The 16,998-nt window shown below is 36.6% G+C and overlaps 4 protein-coding genes across 4 annotated transcripts; 2 read left to right on the top strand and 2 right to left on the bottom strand.

Annotated features, from left to right (window-relative positions):
* Nucleotides 1–1,098: 1,098 nt before the first annotated feature.
* LOC17896259 (isochorismate synthase 1, chloroplastic) lies at nt 1,099–5,532 on the bottom strand. Its single transcript, XM_006302014.2, has 14 exons — nt 5,276–5,532; nt 4,991–5,179; nt 3,593–3,846; nt 3,387–3,504; nt 3,037–3,300; nt 2,866–2,940; nt 2,702–2,770; nt 2,472–2,590; nt 2,314–2,371; nt 2,106–2,216; nt 1,924–2,008; nt 1,719–1,816; nt 1,492–1,584; nt 1,099–1,388 (listed from the first exon to the last, which is right to left on the bottom strand). Exons 1-14 carry the CDS (start codon nt 5,396–5,398, stop codon nt 1,335–1,337), a joined length of 1,710 nt encoding a protein of 569 aa, XP_006302076.1. The 5' UTR covers nt 5,399–5,532; the 3' UTR covers nt 1,099–1,334.
* Nucleotides 5,533–9,159: 3,627 nt separating this feature from the next.
* On the bottom strand, nt 9,160–11,149 carry LOC17894665 (tRNase Z TRZ1). Its single transcript, XM_006302594.2, has 8 exons — nt 10,872–11,149; nt 10,486–10,648; nt 10,338–10,408; nt 10,148–10,243; nt 9,920–10,033; nt 9,724–9,792; nt 9,563–9,637; nt 9,160–9,467 (listed from the first exon to the last, which is right to left on the bottom strand). The coding sequence occupies exons 1-8, from the start codon at nt 11,049–11,051 to the stop codon at nt 9,393–9,395; spliced, it is 843 nt and encodes a 280-aa protein (XP_006302656.1). The 5' UTR covers nt 11,052–11,149; the 3' UTR covers nt 9,160–9,392.
* Nucleotides 11,150–11,741: 592 nt separating this feature from the next.
* Nucleotides 11,742–15,196, top strand: LOC17895624 (protein IQ-DOMAIN 31). The gene is made up of 7 exons (XM_006300779.2): nt 11,742–11,859; nt 12,410–12,512; nt 12,678–12,977; nt 13,083–13,286; nt 13,448–13,522; nt 13,665–14,739; nt 14,894–15,196. The coding sequence occupies exons 2-7, from the start codon at nt 12,432–12,434 to the stop codon at nt 14,923–14,925; spliced, it is 1,767 nt and encodes a 588-aa protein (XP_006300841.2). The 5' UTR covers nt 11,742–11,859; nt 12,410–12,431; the 3' UTR covers nt 14,926–15,196.
* A 242-nt stretch (nt 15,197–15,438) lies between these two features.
* Nucleotides 15,439–16,863, top strand: LOC17895515 (signal recognition particle 43 kDa protein, chloroplastic). Its single transcript, XM_006300851.2, has one exon. It carries the CDS (start codon nt 15,531–15,533, stop codon nt 16,689–16,691), a length of 1,161 nt encoding a protein of 386 aa, XP_006300913.1. The 5' UTR covers nt 15,439–15,530; the 3' UTR covers nt 16,692–16,863.
* Nucleotides 16,864–16,998: the final 135 nt, after the last annotated feature.

The following is a 16,998-nucleotide window of genomic DNA, read 5'->3' as shown; positions in this document are numbered from 1 at the left end:
TTTTATTTTAGCTAACAACAGTCTACATTAAAATTCTAAAGATATATATAGTTCACGATGATTCTACTTTGTTTTTTCATTTCGAAAACATTGAGATCGAATTTATTTGGTTATTACATGTGAGGAGGATCAGTAAATGGTTATAAGACTTTCACATCAAAACGTAGACATTTTTCTGAAAACATTTAGGTTTACTATGCACTAGTTTGTTTCTTATACAATACCAAAAAAAAGCCAATGAAATTTTTGTTTTTTACTGCGTTATGATGATACGTAAATGAATACTAACATTTAATGTAATAAGTGGTGTAGGCAGGGGCTCTTATGCTCATTATGCATCCCACCAACCAACACGCACACACCCTTACAAGAAGATAAAGAGATTAGCCCCCTCGTGTTCTTCTTTTATTCTTCAATGTTTCAACCAACATATGCTACTACTACATACTACAATTGGCTTCACTTGCCTCAAAGATATCTAAGTAATCTACTTCTTCTGAAGCTCCTGGAGAAACAGACTCATATACTTATAAGAATTCAAGTGGTGGCTGCAAGTTTTAACTCATTTTCACAAGTCACAACCTTGAGTCCCTATAATAGAAATCATAAGAGCGTGTAAAAACCTGGCTTTGTTAAGGACAACGATAAAGTTACAAAACACTCAAATGGATATATATACTTCTCCAAATAGTGCATTAGCTATAGTATATGTTCCGAAATTCCTCGTTTTAATAAAACTGAAAAAAGCATCATCGTTTTCATCAAAGTCATATATAGTAGTATATTTTTTCACGAACATCTTCTCTCCTTTATCACTTGAGCCCTCCTTTCAAAGAGCGTGTAGATGCGGAAATGATCATCCCAAATCCTCTTTAGAACCAAAACAAGATTCCCTTTACTTTATATGTGTGTTAGAGAATAATTTAAGACAATCTTATTACCTCTTTGTTTGGTTTCGTTTCGATTTTGAGTTATTTGGCTGTGTGAAGATTGAAAAGTAAAAACATTTTCAATTTGATTCGGTTGTCATGTCAGTTATTTCAGTTCAAGTCTTAGAACCATATCATGGAACATCTGTTTCGGACGAAACACACGAAAGATAGAAGAATCTTTTATTAATAATCATATAAAGAGGATCGGCAGATTAACATATTCATAAAAGGCCTGACCTAGTTACAACCCAAAAAGGCTCGGCCCAAATTAACAATCAGATAAAAGCAATTAATTATTCCTTTTATATACAAGAGAGACAACATTGCTTTCTATTGTGAAACCCGTCATCATCATCCCCACACAAACAATCAAATTATACAAATCTTGTTGTTACGCTTTCTTCAATTAATCGCCTGCAGAGCTGTTGTTGGTTCATATTCAATCGACTTGGTGAACTGTTAAAAACAAACAACAAAAAATTTAAGGTTTTGCCGTTTTGGAAATGAAGAAGTGTGATGTTTGAGGTTACTTAATTTTTATTTAGAAACAAACTCGCACCTGAGATATCTTAAGATCAAGCTCATTCCACTCCGAAGATGGGTCACTTCCTGCTACTATCCCTGTCCCAGCATAGATCAGCGCCCCAAGACCCTGTAAATAAAATAAATTAACAATTTAGCATTTGTACAGTTGTAGCCAAAGCGCACTGATGGGTTTTGCTTTGATTTTTAGTTTAGTGCAGCTGTGCTTCTTTATATTGGGAGAGATAGATCAAATAAGCTCACCTTTTCGACTAGGGCTGATCTGATTCCCACTGCAAATTCACTCTCCTCTCCACCAAAAAACCCGACAGGTCCAGCATACATTCCTCTATCGAATGATTCTGGAAGAAGCAAAATGTTTGTGTAAGCACCATTGCTTACCTCTAAGAAAGCATAGGTATTTATAGTTACTAGGAGATAGTTGAACTAAGGCAGATAGATAATTTACCTATTTCCTTAATCAAAAGCCTAGCTTCTTCTGCGGGAAGCCCACAGACAGCGGGAGTTGGATGCAGAGCAGCCAAGATGTCAAACTGTAGATAGTATAAGACCAATGGTTAGACCTAATCCGAAGAAATGAAGATAGTGGAGATAACATTTGCAACAAAAAATAGAAAATTATTATCTCACCTCATCATCTTCCCTCCTAAGTTTCCCAGCCAATTGAGAATATAGGTGCTGCACTCGTGCAAGCTTTCTCACAGTTTTTTGGGGCTTAACAACGACTCTGTCACAGATACCCTGTAAAGGAGAAGGAAGGATAATAAGAAACCATATATCAAACGGATTATCCAAGAGAGGAAGGATTAAAGGTGCAGAACATCAAGATTGAACTTACATCTAACTTTTCTCTTATATTCTCTCGTACAATGGAGAACTCAAGGTCGTCTTTCGGACTGCAACAGTTTAGCAAATCACATCAGTATACCGAAAATTTCAATGGAGATTGGAGAAATCGATTCTATAATTGTTCAAAGCACTAGAGTAAAAATTGACCTGGTTAGTAAGTCACGCTCAATCTCCATATCACGCGCACTTGAAGCAGATCTAGGCCTAGTTGCAGCCAAGGCTTCGCTGCAGACACCTAATTGCTTCCTTTGGAAAAGTCTCTCAGGCTGTGTCATAAAAATGTATGTCAAAGGTTAGAAGGTAAAAACGAAGGTGCACATCTTTATCAATAGCAATTTTTTGGTCGAGAATGTACCAACAGACTAGTGATAACCTACCGTGTTTCCAATAAAAGCTGGTGCACCTGGTGGTTGAAGACAGAACTGATATGCATCCTGTCCTTCACGCTGTCACACGATAATTAAGTGTCAGCTCTAAGTCTAAAAATTGCTTTAATCTGGAAATTGACAACTATATAATATATCCAGAGATAAGAACACACCTGCAACTGTGCTAGCCAAGCAATGGGATCAATGTCGGTATCGGTAATTATCCTGCTGTTGCGAGCAAGCACAACCTGATTTCGCGACCCAAAATCCATCAGTTAAGCAAAAAAAAAAAAAAAAAACAATAATTGTTGTAAGAAGAGATACGAAAATGGTCTCAAAACTACCTTGTTAAGGGATGAACTTTTAAGCTTAATCATCTCCAAAGCCTTCTCAACAGCAGGGAAGTAGGCTCCTTTGGTAGGAACATGATTCTTGCTTAAAACAGACACTCCAAGAGATGTGTTTCGTAACTTCATCACAACAGAAGAAACCTGAAGCATAGTCTCCTGAAGTGCTTCAATAGCATTTTCCAGTGTCCAAGAGAGTTCATCATCCCAAGCAACAGTTGCAGCCAACATTGAGCTTCCCCCAAACTCATTAAATTCAACCTGTACGTATATCACTCGAGTCACACAACAGCTCATACTCCACAATCCTCTTTAAAAAAGAAAATCCAAATTCTTAAAAAAATTACCTGAGGAACTGAAAAGTAAAATGCACCGAAAGGTTCCCATTCGACAGCAATCTTGCCATTAGGATCAAATCGCATACCACCATAGGCACGAATCAGAGGTGACTTTGAGGACAAAAACCTTCAAAAGACAAACAAAAGCATCTCAATTTTATGAATCTTATCTTCCCAAAAAAATCGAAGTAGCAAATCCAGAAAAGTTTGGTTACCTTCGGATGGATCTCCAATCATCATGAGAGAAAGGATCAAGGTCACGGAAGAAAACTGCAGAACCGATACCAGCAACGCTAACAAGATTGCGTTCAGATGAAACAGATCCATTTCCGTTGCCGTTCTCACTGGCTAGATCGAGGAGAAGATCGGGACGACCAACGTCACTGCGACGAGAGAAGAAACAGCGAGGCTGGATCTCATTCTGGGCTTGAAGCCAATCAATTGCTCCGATTTGCTGGTCAATTGGTACCTGCCAACCAAATCCAATTTAGGGTTTTTTAGAATCGGGCGGGAAAATTCGGTTTTTGTGTTTTTATTTTTAATTTTTAGGTGAAAAAGAAGAAAAAAAAGATGCAAGGTGTTAATGTGTGAGTGAGTGTATGTGATCGCCGCCTTTACACTAAAATGGAGTTTTGACCCACCAAAGAAAAAATCATTATTACCTCTTTTCTATCTTAAATGTTTTACTAATTATGCACTAGACTTAGCCAACTGTTATCAGATTCAGTATTTGCTAAAACAAAATTGAATATTTTCAAGTAAAGAGAAAATTAGATTAAAGAATTGGAAACAAGACAATTATTCTTTCCAGAAAACTTTCTTTTTTCTCAAAATGGTTTAATAAATTGACTATTATATTAAAAAATAAATAAAAACTTGGTCTACCTCAGATTGACTAAATGAAAAGATTCAATTTAATAGGGGGAATCTAGTACGACCCTATTCATAAAACTAATACTACTAGAATTAGCGAGTATAATAATAACCATATCTTCTTTATCGTATATATAAATAAATAATGTATGTTGTTGACAAAGAAAAGCAACAACGATTATATGATAATAGTGAGAAAGTATTATCAGACTTATGTCATCGACCCAAAGTCACCTGTCAAAAAACTTTATTGTTATATTTTTTATTTATTTTTGTCAAGGAAAACTATATTGTTATATATTCTACGTAATTTACTACAATTTTATAGAAAAGATAAGGAACCACTTGGATTGGAGATTCAACAAATAAAGAAAACCACTTGGTACATTATATGTAAATTCTGATCACGTCCATTTCTTTTTTTCCTTAAAATATATAATTACTTTTAAAATAAAACTTCCAAACAAAAAAAGTAGTATTGAGTTTTTTTTTTTAATAAACTAAATAATTAGTAGTATAAATCAAAGAAAAAAGAAATCATCCGGAAATGATATTATTAGGGAGCAGAGTGATACGGTAAGGGGAACGAGGAAGCAATGGAACGATATCAACAGAGACCAATGTGAGAACACCACGTGGCGTGATCCCATTCTTTCACTTTGCAGCAAATCGGATTATGTCTCTTGTAAGAGAAAAGAAGAAAAAACAGAGAGAGGTCGTCGGGTGTGTTGGTTGGTTACCTGAAAACGGACGACGCCGGAAGAAAAGGGCGGAGGTTGAGATTTGAGTTGAGAGACGGCGGAGAGAAGGCTGTCAGTGGCGGCTGATGGAGATAAAACAGAGGTCATAGTCCTTGTCTCGACGGTGCCAAGTGGCTTGTTGAAATCTCCCTCACAGCCATTCATTGACATCGAACATGACTCGTACTTCTGTATAAATTTATCCAACAATTATGTTATAATCTTGTTTTACGTTGATTTAAGGAAAACAAAAACAGAGTGAAAGATTATTTTTTTAAAAAGGACCTTGCGAGAGAGTCTAGTGATTGGAGTTGGGGAGTAATGATTGAGAGAGATAGAAATAATGGAGCTTTGTGATTTGGTAGTGTTAGAGCCCAGGAAATGAGAAGAGAATTGGATCGACGCCATTCTTAGCTAGAGAGAGAGAGAGAGAGAGAGTTAGTTTGTTTTTGGGGTTTTGAATTTTGGTGTTTGGTAGGAGGAGCGAAATTAGAGAGAAAGATTGCTTTTCTCTGTTTTAAGTTTTTTTGGGTTTGTTTGAGAGATTTGAAGGAATGGATGAGAGATATATATACAGATGACTAAAGATGAGTATACATTGTGTGCTGGGGCCCACTTCTTTTTGAAGATTCAATTCATCTTCTCACTTTTTAAATTTCTCTGTAATTTCTCTGTAAACTATCTATACGTACTTCTGAATTTATTTTTTTGCTCTTATCTTTTCTTTTGTGCTTCCTAATTCTTCTACTTTTATTTCTTCTTCCGTTACTCAAAGAATATTTTTCCACAGTTGGTCTAACATTTTAATATTTTTTTTCTTTCATAAATCATTTTATTGGTCTACTGTTGAATATTTCAGTAATTTGGTTGCTCTAATACTTAAGTATTAGTTTAAACAAACACCAATATATATAGATATATATAGAAACTAAATAAAGAAATAGCTTAAAACAAAATTTATATGTTTTATCGTTTGTGTTTTTTTTTGTCAACCAAAGATCTTTATCTCATAATCGTTTTGTGTTGAGTGCAAGTATATATATATATATATATATATATATATTATGTTTAAAGTAGCGGGATTTCAAATGATCAGAAACGAGCACTCTCTCGTCGACTGATCTCGTTTGATGCGGAAGCGCCAAACGCATAAAAGAAGAAGCTGACCTCGTCGATCAAAAAAGCATATGGCAGTGGCATGGCATCCCCACGCATACTCCTTTAAATTCTGACACATTTTCTAATTCCATACAAGTCTATAGTAATTGTTTGTAATTACAATTGATATCAAACAAATACAAGTTCGTTCGTTAGACATTCATGACAAAGCATATGAATAAGATAATGAGACTATAATAGTAAAAATATTTCTAGTATAAACCATTTTGCATGCTATAAGAAAATTAGTTTTTAAGATTGAAACTAATTACTAATAAAGATTTAGAATGTAATAAATAGTTGATGGGTGTTCATTTCGAGATAAAAAAAGTATGCGAATTGTTGTTATTAGCTGTACTTTAGACTATCTCCAACCCCTAACTTTATCTCTTTTTTTCTTATATATTTAGAAATATCTATTTTCTCTATATCTAGGAATCTTTTTCCTCAGTTTACATTAAATCTGTATATTTCACTATTGATGAAAATAGAGTTTCTTAACTCCAACATGGAAACAGAATTATTCTATTTTGAAAAGAAAAAAATTAGGGGAATGGGTTGGAGTTGCATTTGATCTCCAGTTCACTAATTTAGAATCACTCATGTTCATCTTTTGGTTTAACGATTACAACTAATTTTAATGTTATAATATAATTATATTTGTACAAAACTATATATCAGGATTACGCCGTTCATTTAGTGTTTAAAATTGGACATGTATATATATATATATATATATATATATATATATCACTTTCACTGCAATAAAACAACCCTTAAAATAGGAGTACTGTATTATAAAGATACTACTAATATATGAGTTTTGCATTAATTAGTTGGTCGTAACTGTGTCAGACTACATGAATTCAAAGTCCCATGCAAACTAAATTTGGAAGAATAAAAACCGAGTAATTGAAGAGTCAATGATCCTTTGAATATCTTCTTTGCTGGGAAACTCACCTTGGCTTTTTGAGCATCATCCCGATTCACAATTTCTAATGTCAAATAAGGAAAAGAAAACTTGTTTTAATTTTCTTCTTTACATTATGAGTCAAAAACAAAGAGACCAAAGAAGTGGGAAGAGTGAAGAAACTTGAGCAATTTCCACCAAAATTTCCCTGAAATAACGAAAAACAAACACATTTTTATAAATTCCATATGGATGATTAAGAGTGTTCACCGGTTGTTCGAGAAGACGATTATTCTTTGTTATTAGATTTTTTTGTTTGTTTTGTCGGGCTGAATATCAAAGTGGTCAAAAAGAATTATCTTAAGACTATAAAAGACTAGACTTTACAAGTCAAATTGTTGTTTTATCATTAATTATAACGAAGCTATTAAAAATTAAACCAAGTCTTTCAAATAGTCTCTCCAGTGGAACGAATCCATAATTCAAACAAGCGTCGTGTGACGTAGAACTGAATAAACTGTAACTAACTACACGTTCATCTGCGATATTATAGTATGACTTTGATATTATTAAAATTGGTGGACGCGGTCACATTATTAATCTATGAACATAATTTTATTGTTATTCGAGACTTTGAATTAATGTGTGTTTGTAGATGCTACGAAATTTTCTGCATTTACTCAAGTCTGAAAGCTAGACTATTTTGTAAATACATGACTATTTTTGAATGTACACTTAACATTTTTTTTCCAAACGGAGATTTTACTTTAACTTTCTTAATCAAATAACTAGAAAAAGGTTAGTTGAATCTATATAACCTTAATGTACAATTTTACTCACAATCCATACTATATAAAAGTTGAAGGGTAGTATTTCTTGTTTTCACATAGAATTCTTCATTACGTACGAATGATGTGATCTTGTAACAATTGTTTTTTTAAATTCATGCATGTATATATATATATGTATATTTGTGTGCCAAAGCATTGATAATTTACTGCTACGAGTATAAAAATATTGGAAAAAAAAAGAAAGTCAAATATCTAGAGTTTGAAGTTTTTGACGAAAGATAATTCTATTACTTGCAAAAGTTATTTACATGTTTTTAATCTAAAAACGATAAAATAAGAAAACAGAAATGGTTATTTTTAGCTAGAAAAAAATTAACCGATAAGAGAATTAACAACTTTAAAAGTGATAAACACATAAAATCAAGAGTTAAACAGAAAGTGAACGTAAATTAGGATAAATATGATTATAAAATAATTACTCTACGACTAAACCTATAATTCAAGTGTTCACACTCCATTAAAAAAAAAAAGTCCAAACTTTTAAATTCTTGTATAGATTTGACAACTTAGTACGTAAGGCCAAAATTAACTTATAGTACAAGGTGATCGACTAAAAAGAGTTGAACCCTATGCATGAGGTGGGCGTGGTTAGACAACTTGGGACATAATAAGTCCATTTAAACTACACTATACTACAAGTTGTCCAAATCCCAAACTTTTTATGATCGCTGGGTCAGAATATAAAACTATAAGAAATGGACAATGCGATTGAGATTAGCTTACCTTACGCGGCAGAAGCTTGCAAACCAGACAAAAATATATATAAAATCTTAGTGACGCGATCAGTCATATGGGACAAAACGTTTTTACATTTTTAAAATATCGTCTGGTTTAGTTTTGGTTACAAGGTTCGTGTCGTGGCCATGAATCACAAATCCCCTCTGTGAATGAATGAATAGTTCAATTTTCAAAGGTCTCGTCCGCTGCCTATATTTTAATGATTTTAAAATTAATTGAAGCTTTTGAAATTTAATAATTATGAATAAATCCAATGAGGCAATAATTTTCTTTTATAGAAATTATCAGTTTCCATTTTTATTGTTTTTATAACAGTATCATATATTCCTTATATTTATAAAAACAATATATAGTTGATACGGTACATATATTTATTTATAAATAATTGATTTTTGTATTAAGATCTGTGGGAAAAAACCAGCCAATCCCACATGCCACTGTGATTGTGGGCTCAATCTGTCTAACCCTGTTTTTGACACCTCTGGGCCCTTCTAAGAGAAACCTTGATTGTGAACTCAATGGTTGACCTCATGCACGTTACTTTGATTTACATAGCAATCTTGTTGCAAAGGAAAAAATAACAAACGAGAGTGTCTCTATTTATCTGATTTTGTGGTCCTCGAATGCACTCTGTATTTGCTACTTCCATTGCATCGGGGTAGAAATTTCAACACGAAAATACAATGTTCACATGTGCAATGGAAAAACTTGGCCTACACAAACATAAGTGTGTAAACTGTCCCGTTTAGAATCCTTGTGTTAGTGCAAACACACGTCCCTCTAGAGGTGGAGGCAATGCAGAAACCGCATCTTCGATTTCCTGTGAAAACTCGCGAAGCTGACTTAACACGACTACAAGGAAGAAAGTAACTACTTTTCAACTGTTCCATAATCAGATTGGATAAGAAAACACACCTTCACTGTATACCGAGCCGAAAAGTGGATCAGTAGGATTGCTTTGTTTTGAAACTTTTCAGCATGATTTACTATCTGCAATTTGAAGAACCAAGAAAACTTTTTATGAGCATCAAGAGACAGAAAGTAACAAGGGATTTCAAATAAATGAAGACCCTGACCTCAGATAAATGGATATGTCCATAATCCCTTGCATGCTCTACGGATACGGAATCATCAAGAAATGTGCTCTGTGCAAGAAGAAATAGAGACAAGACAGCTTCCCTTTAGTACAAAGCCATGAAACTTGACCAGGAAAAAGAATATCATTAAGAATCACGCACATTGTCCTAATTCATATCAGCAGCAAATATTCACCTCCATGACGAGAACCTTTGCCTTGAGAGCATCATCATTATTTTCATCAACTACAAAATCCGATGTTGTATCTCCCGTAAAAGCGACTTCAGGAGTTGTTATGCTGTTTGTTATCTACAATCCAAAATCATTAAACAGGCTTGTATATTGGAAAAACCATATCAAAGTTATTGAATCAGACGCATAAAAAAATTTTGACAAGCAATTTACGGGAAATCAGAGACTAACCTCAACACCTGAAGCCTTCAAGTTCTTAATTTCATTCCCAGATAGGCCAATATACTCCTGCTTTAGTTTATGTTTAGTTGAATACACTACATAACCCTGCAATTATCACACAAAAAGCATAAATTCAACGAAGACACATATAACACTAAGATATCAAAAAGCAAGCTCAAGTGGCGTTAATAAAAGAAACCTGGCTTTGGATGACATGGTATGTCTTAAAGGCTTTAACTTTGAGATCTTTCCTAATAATAAACTCCTCCCCTAGACACCATGAAGTTCCCGAGGTTAAAACAAAACACAAAATCATCAGCTGCAATGAATACAAGAGGTTGAATTACCTATGTCCAAGCCAACAAGATTGTGCTTTAGCTCTGAAGAATCTAACTTTCTGTGAACCTCAAACAAACTCTCGACAGTTTCTTTAATCGATTTGGGCACTATAATCGTTGGAGGCTTCATTTTGTACAAGCCTCTAGTTGCAACATACATTGGCAATCCACCCTAGCATAACAACACGAACAGTTTAGCTTACAATTCGAGAATGTGACACCATAACAGTAACAGAGCGATAGGCTAATGATAATAAAAACAAGGTGGCTCAACAAGGGTGTATCTAAATTGCTCTCAATATTCAAATTCAAATTCAAAGTCAAAGTACGATCTTTGCAAACCCAATCGGAAAGTTTTAAATCTTTTTTTTCAGAAAGTTCAATATTATACTTACGATATGATCCATGTGAGAATGAGAGATGAAGAGGAAGTCCTGTGAAATTGCGCGATGTGGGCAACGACCAATGTCGAAAGCTATCCGAAGAGATGGGAATATGATACACGTCTCGTGCCCTCCAATCGATAATCCCTCGATAGGGTACCCTTCGATTTGCATTGCCTTCTTCTTCTCCATTCTCACCGTCCCTTGTGGGTTTATCGAATTTTGCCTGTGACTTTCGTTCTCCTTACTTTGAACTTCTCCTCAGGAATTGAGCACCAAGTGTTCGATGAAATGTCTCACAAAGTGTATGATGAAATTAGTAGTGGACCGGGCTTAGGCCCATTAACGGTTAACGAGATAGAGCGGTTTGATTCGCGCGCGTGGAAGCACAAAGAAAATTGGCACGTGCCTGACTCGCACAAAAGTGATTAGTCTTTCGCATTCAACGACAGTGGAAGGGTACAAAAGTAAATTAACATGAATGCTTCATATGAACGTAGCAGCATTGTTACACTTGTTTTCGAAGTAACCTCGACGACGACTATACATACACAAAATCTGAGCAATTTCAATTAATATATCTGAAATGTATAGTATTATTATTAATTTTTAGACGACTTTAATAATTTTTCTTTGTCTAATCTAATCGCATTTAATGTTTTCACAGCTTTATTACTCTCTTTATTTATTGATTTTTCCCTCTTTCGAATTCCGAATTATTCTGTAAAAAGTAAATTTAGTTAAACTAAATATTTCGGAGATGATCGGACGGCTAGAAATCAACGGCGTAAGATTAGAGTTATGGAGATGCGCTTACTTTTTTGTTTTGGGTTAAAATTAGAAATATATATAAAAATTATATTTTCTCTTTCCTTCTGGTCACTGGAACTATACCACCAAAGAGGAACAGTTTCTCTCAGAGCATCAAGCTCCGGGAAGAGGAATCGAGAGAGAGACGCTTATGGAAGCATTCAGTTAACACATCGCCTCTAATTCACGGGTATATTTTTATTGTCTTCTTCATTGTTTTTGGTTTGAATCGGACTCGGATTTAGAACAAGAGATCCGAACGGTTACTCGAAGTAGAAAAACCGACAATTTTTAAGGACATTGTTCGAGTAGTGTTGGATTTTAGAGAGATCTCTCTGTTTTGGGTTTTGTTGTTTGACAGACTATGTCGGTGTTTTTTGTTTGTTTGTTGTTCATTTTGGAAATGTTCATTTTGAGTCCTTAGGGTTCTTCTGCTTACAGTGTGAGTTCCAGATCTGGTTTTTTTTTTTTTTTTTTTTTTTTTGTGTGCACACATTAGTAATTTATTCAATTCCTGAGTTTTTATTTAAATCCCAAAATTATATGGATAATCATTGGTGTTCTTTCTTGATTCTTCCATTTCGTTAATGATTTACTCTTTATCTTTTCAAAGCTAATTATTAGAGTTGATTCTAAACAAAATGATGTTACCCTTCAACTAATTAATAAACTAATCATTTATTGTCTATTCTCTTCATTTTAATTATTGGTTGTGGTAACCATAAGCTTGGACAATGCAGGTATTTGAGTTCCATATACATCATGGGGAAGCCTACAAAGTGGTTAAAGAGTGTATTGCTTGGCAAAAAGACCTCTAAATCTAGTGGTTCCAAGGGAAAAGAGGTAATGTTTCGTATGTGATGATTGCTAGTCTAAATATGTCTGGAATTTGGATCACACTCGATTTTTTTTTTTGTGTGTGGAATGGTTTTAGGCTACTTTGTTGCTTTATAGTTTATACAATTGCATGAGTTTTTTTTTTTTTTTCGTTTTTGTTATAACGCACAGAGAGTTGTGAGTGGAAAAGAGGTATTGGTTACTGCCAAGGTAGAAGAATCAGATGTGGTATCAGATCTTCCTTCTTTTGCAACTGCAGCAACCAATGCCGTTGATAGAAGCGGTGGTATGTTAGAGACACAAAATGTACAACCTGAAGAGATCTCAGATGATGACATAGAGCTTCCTGAGGGAAAACCAACAGATTCTCAAACTGTTGCACCTGTTCAAGATGATTCACTATCTGATGCAGAGAAAATCCAACAAGAGATTGCAGCAACGTCTGTGCAGGCTGCGTTTAGAGGTTATCTGGTAATATTTTCAGCTGTTTGGGTTGTGGGCTTGGCTCTTTTGATTGCTACTATTTGTTTTTCCTTCTTTTTTCGGTATATCCTGATCTGAGCTCATTGTGTGAAGGCTCGGCGCGCCTTTTGGGCACTCAAAGGCATAATAAGGCTACAAGCACTTATCCGTGGTCACCTGGTTAGGAGGCAAGCTGTTGCTACTCTTTTCTCTGTCATGGGAATTGTTAAATTGCAAGCATTTGCTCGAGGAAGAGAGATCAGGAAGTCTGACATTGGAGTTCTAGTTCAAAGGAAATGCAGATTGCAGCTGCTTCAGGTAACGATACTTTTTCTTCCTTGTAATTTTAAGTTCCCTTGCTAATTGTGAATGATTGGTCTTAAATTCAAACTTAGTGCAGGATAATATTGTTCTTGGGATTGGTGTAGAAATATGTTTATTTTCTCATCAAATTAGAATTGGATTTTTTTATGTATCAGGGGAACAAGCTTGCAAACCCTACAGATGCTTACCTTGGAATCAAGAAACTAACATCCAATGCTTTTGCTCTGAAGGTATGCTTGTCTATAGAGCTATTTGTTATAAAGAAATTAGGAGAAACAGATAAGGAGCCAAGTTTGTTGTATACAACTTCTTGTTTGTATTATGGAGTCCCTTCTTTCAATTAAAAATATTGATGGATAATTGTGTTTGCAGCTTCTCGCTACATCACCAAAAGTGATACCTGTACACGCCTATGATTCATCCAATCCAAACTCAAACTTGATCTGGTTAGAGAACTGGTCAGCCTCATGCTTCTGGAAACCAATTTCTCAACCGAAGAAAACAATAGGCAGAAAACCTCAGAACAAGGTTTTAGTCGAGGCTGAATCTGCTAAACCCAAGAAGAGTGTCCGTAAAGTTCCTGCTGCAAACTTTGAAAGCTCCTCAGTACAGACATCATTTGAGTTCGAGAAACCTAAACGAAGTTTCCGGAAAGTTTCAAGCCAGTCAATAGAGCCACCCGCTGTTGAGGATCCTCAGATTGAACTTGAAAAGGTTAAACGTAGCTTGAGGAAGGTACATAATCCTGTAGTTGAGAGCTCTATCCAACCTCAACGATCCCCTCATAGGGAAGTGGAGAAGCCAAAGCTTGGCGTAGAGAGGATAACTGAGTCATCATATTCCCTGGTACATAAAACTGCAGAAGAACCTGCGAAGGTATGTGACGAAAAGAGAAACCAAGATGTGCCTGAACAGCCTGAGGAGGAGGTACATATTCCCGAGGTGGAACTACATACTCCTGGACCATTAGAAAGCAATGAAGCACTTGATTCATCACTTGTCAACCAAATTGATAGCAACGAAAGAGCCATGGTTGAGGAAAACCCCTCAATGGAAAAGGATACCAGAGACGAAAAGACTCCCAAACCAAAGAATAAAGAGAATTCAGCGGGGAAAGAGAACCAGAAATCCAGGAAAAAGGGTTCAGCTACTAGCAAGACGGAGCGTGAAGAGACTAATGGGCACAGTCAGACTAGCCCATCAATCCCAAGTTATATGCAAGCAACTAAATCTGCGAAAGCAAAGCTGAGGCTGCAAGGTTCACCAAAGCCTGCTGAGCAAGATGGAACTGAGAAAGCCAATGTTCCTAGACGTCATTCTCTACCATCTTCAGGTAATGGTAGGATCACCTCTAATTCTCCAAGAACAACGAGACTCACAAACTCAGGTGACAAAACAGGGAATAAGAAGGAGAAACCTCTTCTGTCGTCGTCCCGAGAAGGAACGGGTTAGTGCCAAAATTTACTACATGCTTAATGAGACCAAACTAGAATCTCCAAATCTACCTGAATGCTTTATCTGATGATCTTACTGAAAATTACTAGAGAAATTTCACATTCTCTTACATCTAACTACTCTCGATTGTGTTGTTGATTTTGCAGCCAAGACAACTCCAGCAGAACGCAAGAGGTGATAAATTGCTGCAAAAAGTTGAACACCAGAACGCAACTATCTATCTGTTTAAAAGCTTAGATAATGAGTCTGTGATTGTGTGTGTGTTTTATGCTGGCCAAGTGTTATCGTTGGCGCTACGTTTCTGCAAATGTGAGTGTGTCCTGAGCCTATAAATGTTGGGTCACAAGGCTTTTGGATCTTCTTCCTTTTAATTCTGGTTTTATCGTACATTACTTCCAAGATTTTAAACTTTTTTATTGTTTATATGAATCTGTGATTATTTTATGGTATCTTTCATCATTTACAACACAACCTTTTGGATTCAGTAATGACAATTGAAAGAGGAAAAAGGTTAACAACTATACCTCTACGTTTGTTCTTGTTAAGCATTCAAAGGTTGATGCAGGCAAAAACATATAACAACGTTAAAATTAGTTTTTTTCCGAAAGTAAAATTTGCGGCACCAAATAATATAGACAAATTTCTTAAATGAAAGAAAATGATTGGGTGGCTAAGATTCCTTATCCAAAAGAAAATCGAGTTAAGTGATCTCTTGTCATCTCTTTGGTCTCCTGTGAAGCGAACTACCGTAGCTAAGCGGCACTAGTCTCTTCTTCTATTACGATGCCAAAAGTCTACTTCTTGGCCATGGATAGTTGTGCTCTAGTGATTCCTCAGTCTCTGCCTCGCGTCAAACTTTCCCCTCCCAAATCTTCTTCTTTTGGTTTCTCCATAGCGATCAGACGGATTCAGAAGCAGCAACAGTGTTTCCGAGGAGCTAGTATATATGCCGCCGTACAAAGAAACTACGAAGAAACGATCCCCTCAGTGGAAGACGAGGATGATGAGGAGTCGTCATCATACGGAGAAGTGAACAAGATCATTGGAAGCCGAAGGGCGGCGGAAGTAGGAGCCATGGAGTACCTAATCGAGTGGAAGGACGGGCATTCTCCCTCGTGGGTTCCATCCAGCTACATCGCAGCTGACGTGGTGTCGGAGTACGAGACCCCCTGGTGGACCGCCGCTAGGAAAGCCGACGAGCAGGCCCTGTCACAGCTTCTCGAGGACCAGGACCGCGACGTCAACGCCGTGGACGAAAACGGCAGGACGGCTCTGCTTTTCGTGGCAGGTCTGGGTTCGGACAAGTGCGTTAGGCTTCTGGCGGAGGCTGGAGCCGATCTTGACCACCGAGACACCAGGGGCGGCTTGACGGCGCTGCACATGGCGGCTGGCTACGTGAAGCCGGACGTGGTGGCTGCGTTGGTGGAGCTCGGCGCTGATTTCGAATTGGAAGACGAGAGAGGTTTAACGGCGCTGGAACTAGCCAGGGAGATTCTGAAGACGACGCCTAAGGGGAACCCGATGCAGTTCGGGAGGAGACTGGGGCTGGAGAGAGTGATCAGTGTTTTGGAAGGACAAGTGTTCGAGTACGCCGAGGTGGATGAGGTTGTAGAGAAACGAGGGAAAGGCAAAGACGTTGAGTATCTTGTCCGGTGGAAGGACGGTGGAGATTGCGAGTGGGTCAAAGGTGTACACGTGGCGGAGGATGTCGCCAAGGACTACGAGGATGGGCTGGAGTACGCTGTAGCGGAGAGTGTCATTGGTAAGAGGATGGGAGACGATGGCAAGACCATCGAGTATCTTGTCAAATGGACTGATATGGCTGATGCCACCTGGGAGCCTCAAGACAACGTCGACTCCACACTTGTTCAACTCTACCTACAACAACAAGAGGATCCCCAGCAGCTGCCTACTGCTATTAACGCCGCTCCGACCAATGATTGACCCTGCCTGCCCTTCTTCTTTATATAATGATGAATTCATAACATTTCACAAAGAAGTGATCAATTTCTTTAAAGCTGTGATAGATTTTTGGGGACACTTGTGACATTTCCTTAGATATTATATGCAAGGGCGGATTCTTTGAATTCTGCTTGTCATTGGTGATGATTCTACCTATGATACACTAGTCAATCATCATCTATCTTTTTGCTGTGTACAGAGGTGTTAGGTGTATAACTCTGTGATGATTTTAGAATGGTATCCTTCATCATTTACAAGACAACCTTTTGGATGACGTAATGACTACTAA

The sequence above is a fragment of the Capsella rubella genome, unplaced genomic scaffold (assembly GCF_000375325.1).
Source record: "Capsella rubella cultivar Monte Gargano unplaced genomic scaffold, Caprub1_0 scaffold_2, whole genome shotgun sequence".
Lineage (NCBI taxonomy): Eukaryota > Viridiplantae > Streptophyta > Magnoliopsida > Brassicales > Brassicaceae > Capsella > Capsella rubella.
The sequence above is the reverse complement of the archived record's forward strand: the minus strand, read 5'-3'. Positions and strand labels throughout refer to the sequence as shown.

Coding starts and splice junctions, on each gene's coding strand:
- LOC17894665 (XM_006302594.2), bottom strand. CDS start 11,051: ATGGAGAAGAAGAAGGCAATGCAAATCGAAGGGTACCCTATCGAGGGA. Junction 10,649..10,871: donor ATTCTCACATGGATCATATC/GTAAGTATAATA, acceptor TTGTTATGCTAG/GGTGGATTGCCAATGTATGT. Junction 10,409..10,485: donor TCTTGTTGGCTTGGACATAG/GTAATTCAACCT, acceptor CATGGTGTCTAG/GGGAGGAGTTTATTATTAGG.
- LOC17895515 (XM_006300851.2), top strand. CDS start 15,531: ATGCCAAAAGTCTACTTCTTGGCCATGGATAGTTGTGCTCTAGTGATT.
- LOC17896259 (XM_006302014.2), bottom strand. CDS start 5,398: ATGGCGTCGATCCAATTCTCTTCTCATTTCCTGGGCTCTAACACTACC. Junction 2,217..2,313: donor ATATAAGAGAAAAGTTAGAT/GTAAGTTCAATC, acceptor TCTCCTTTACAG/GGTATCTGTGACAGAGTCGT. Junction 2,009..2,105: donor TTAGGAGGGAAGATGATGAG/GTGAGATAATAA, acceptor TACTATCTACAG/TTTGACATCTTGGCTGCTCT.
- LOC17895624 (XM_006300779.2), top strand. CDS start 12,432: ATGGGGAAGCCTACAAAGTGGTTAAAGAGTGTATTGCTTGGCAAAAAG. Junction 12,513..12,677: donor GTGGTTCCAAGGGAAAAGAG/GTAATGTTTCGT, acceptor TATAACGCACAG/AGAGTTGTGAGTGGAAAAGA. Junction 13,523..13,664: donor CCAATGCTTTTGCTCTGAAG/GTATGCTTGTCT, acceptor TTGTGTTTGCAG/CTTCTCGCTACATCACCAAA.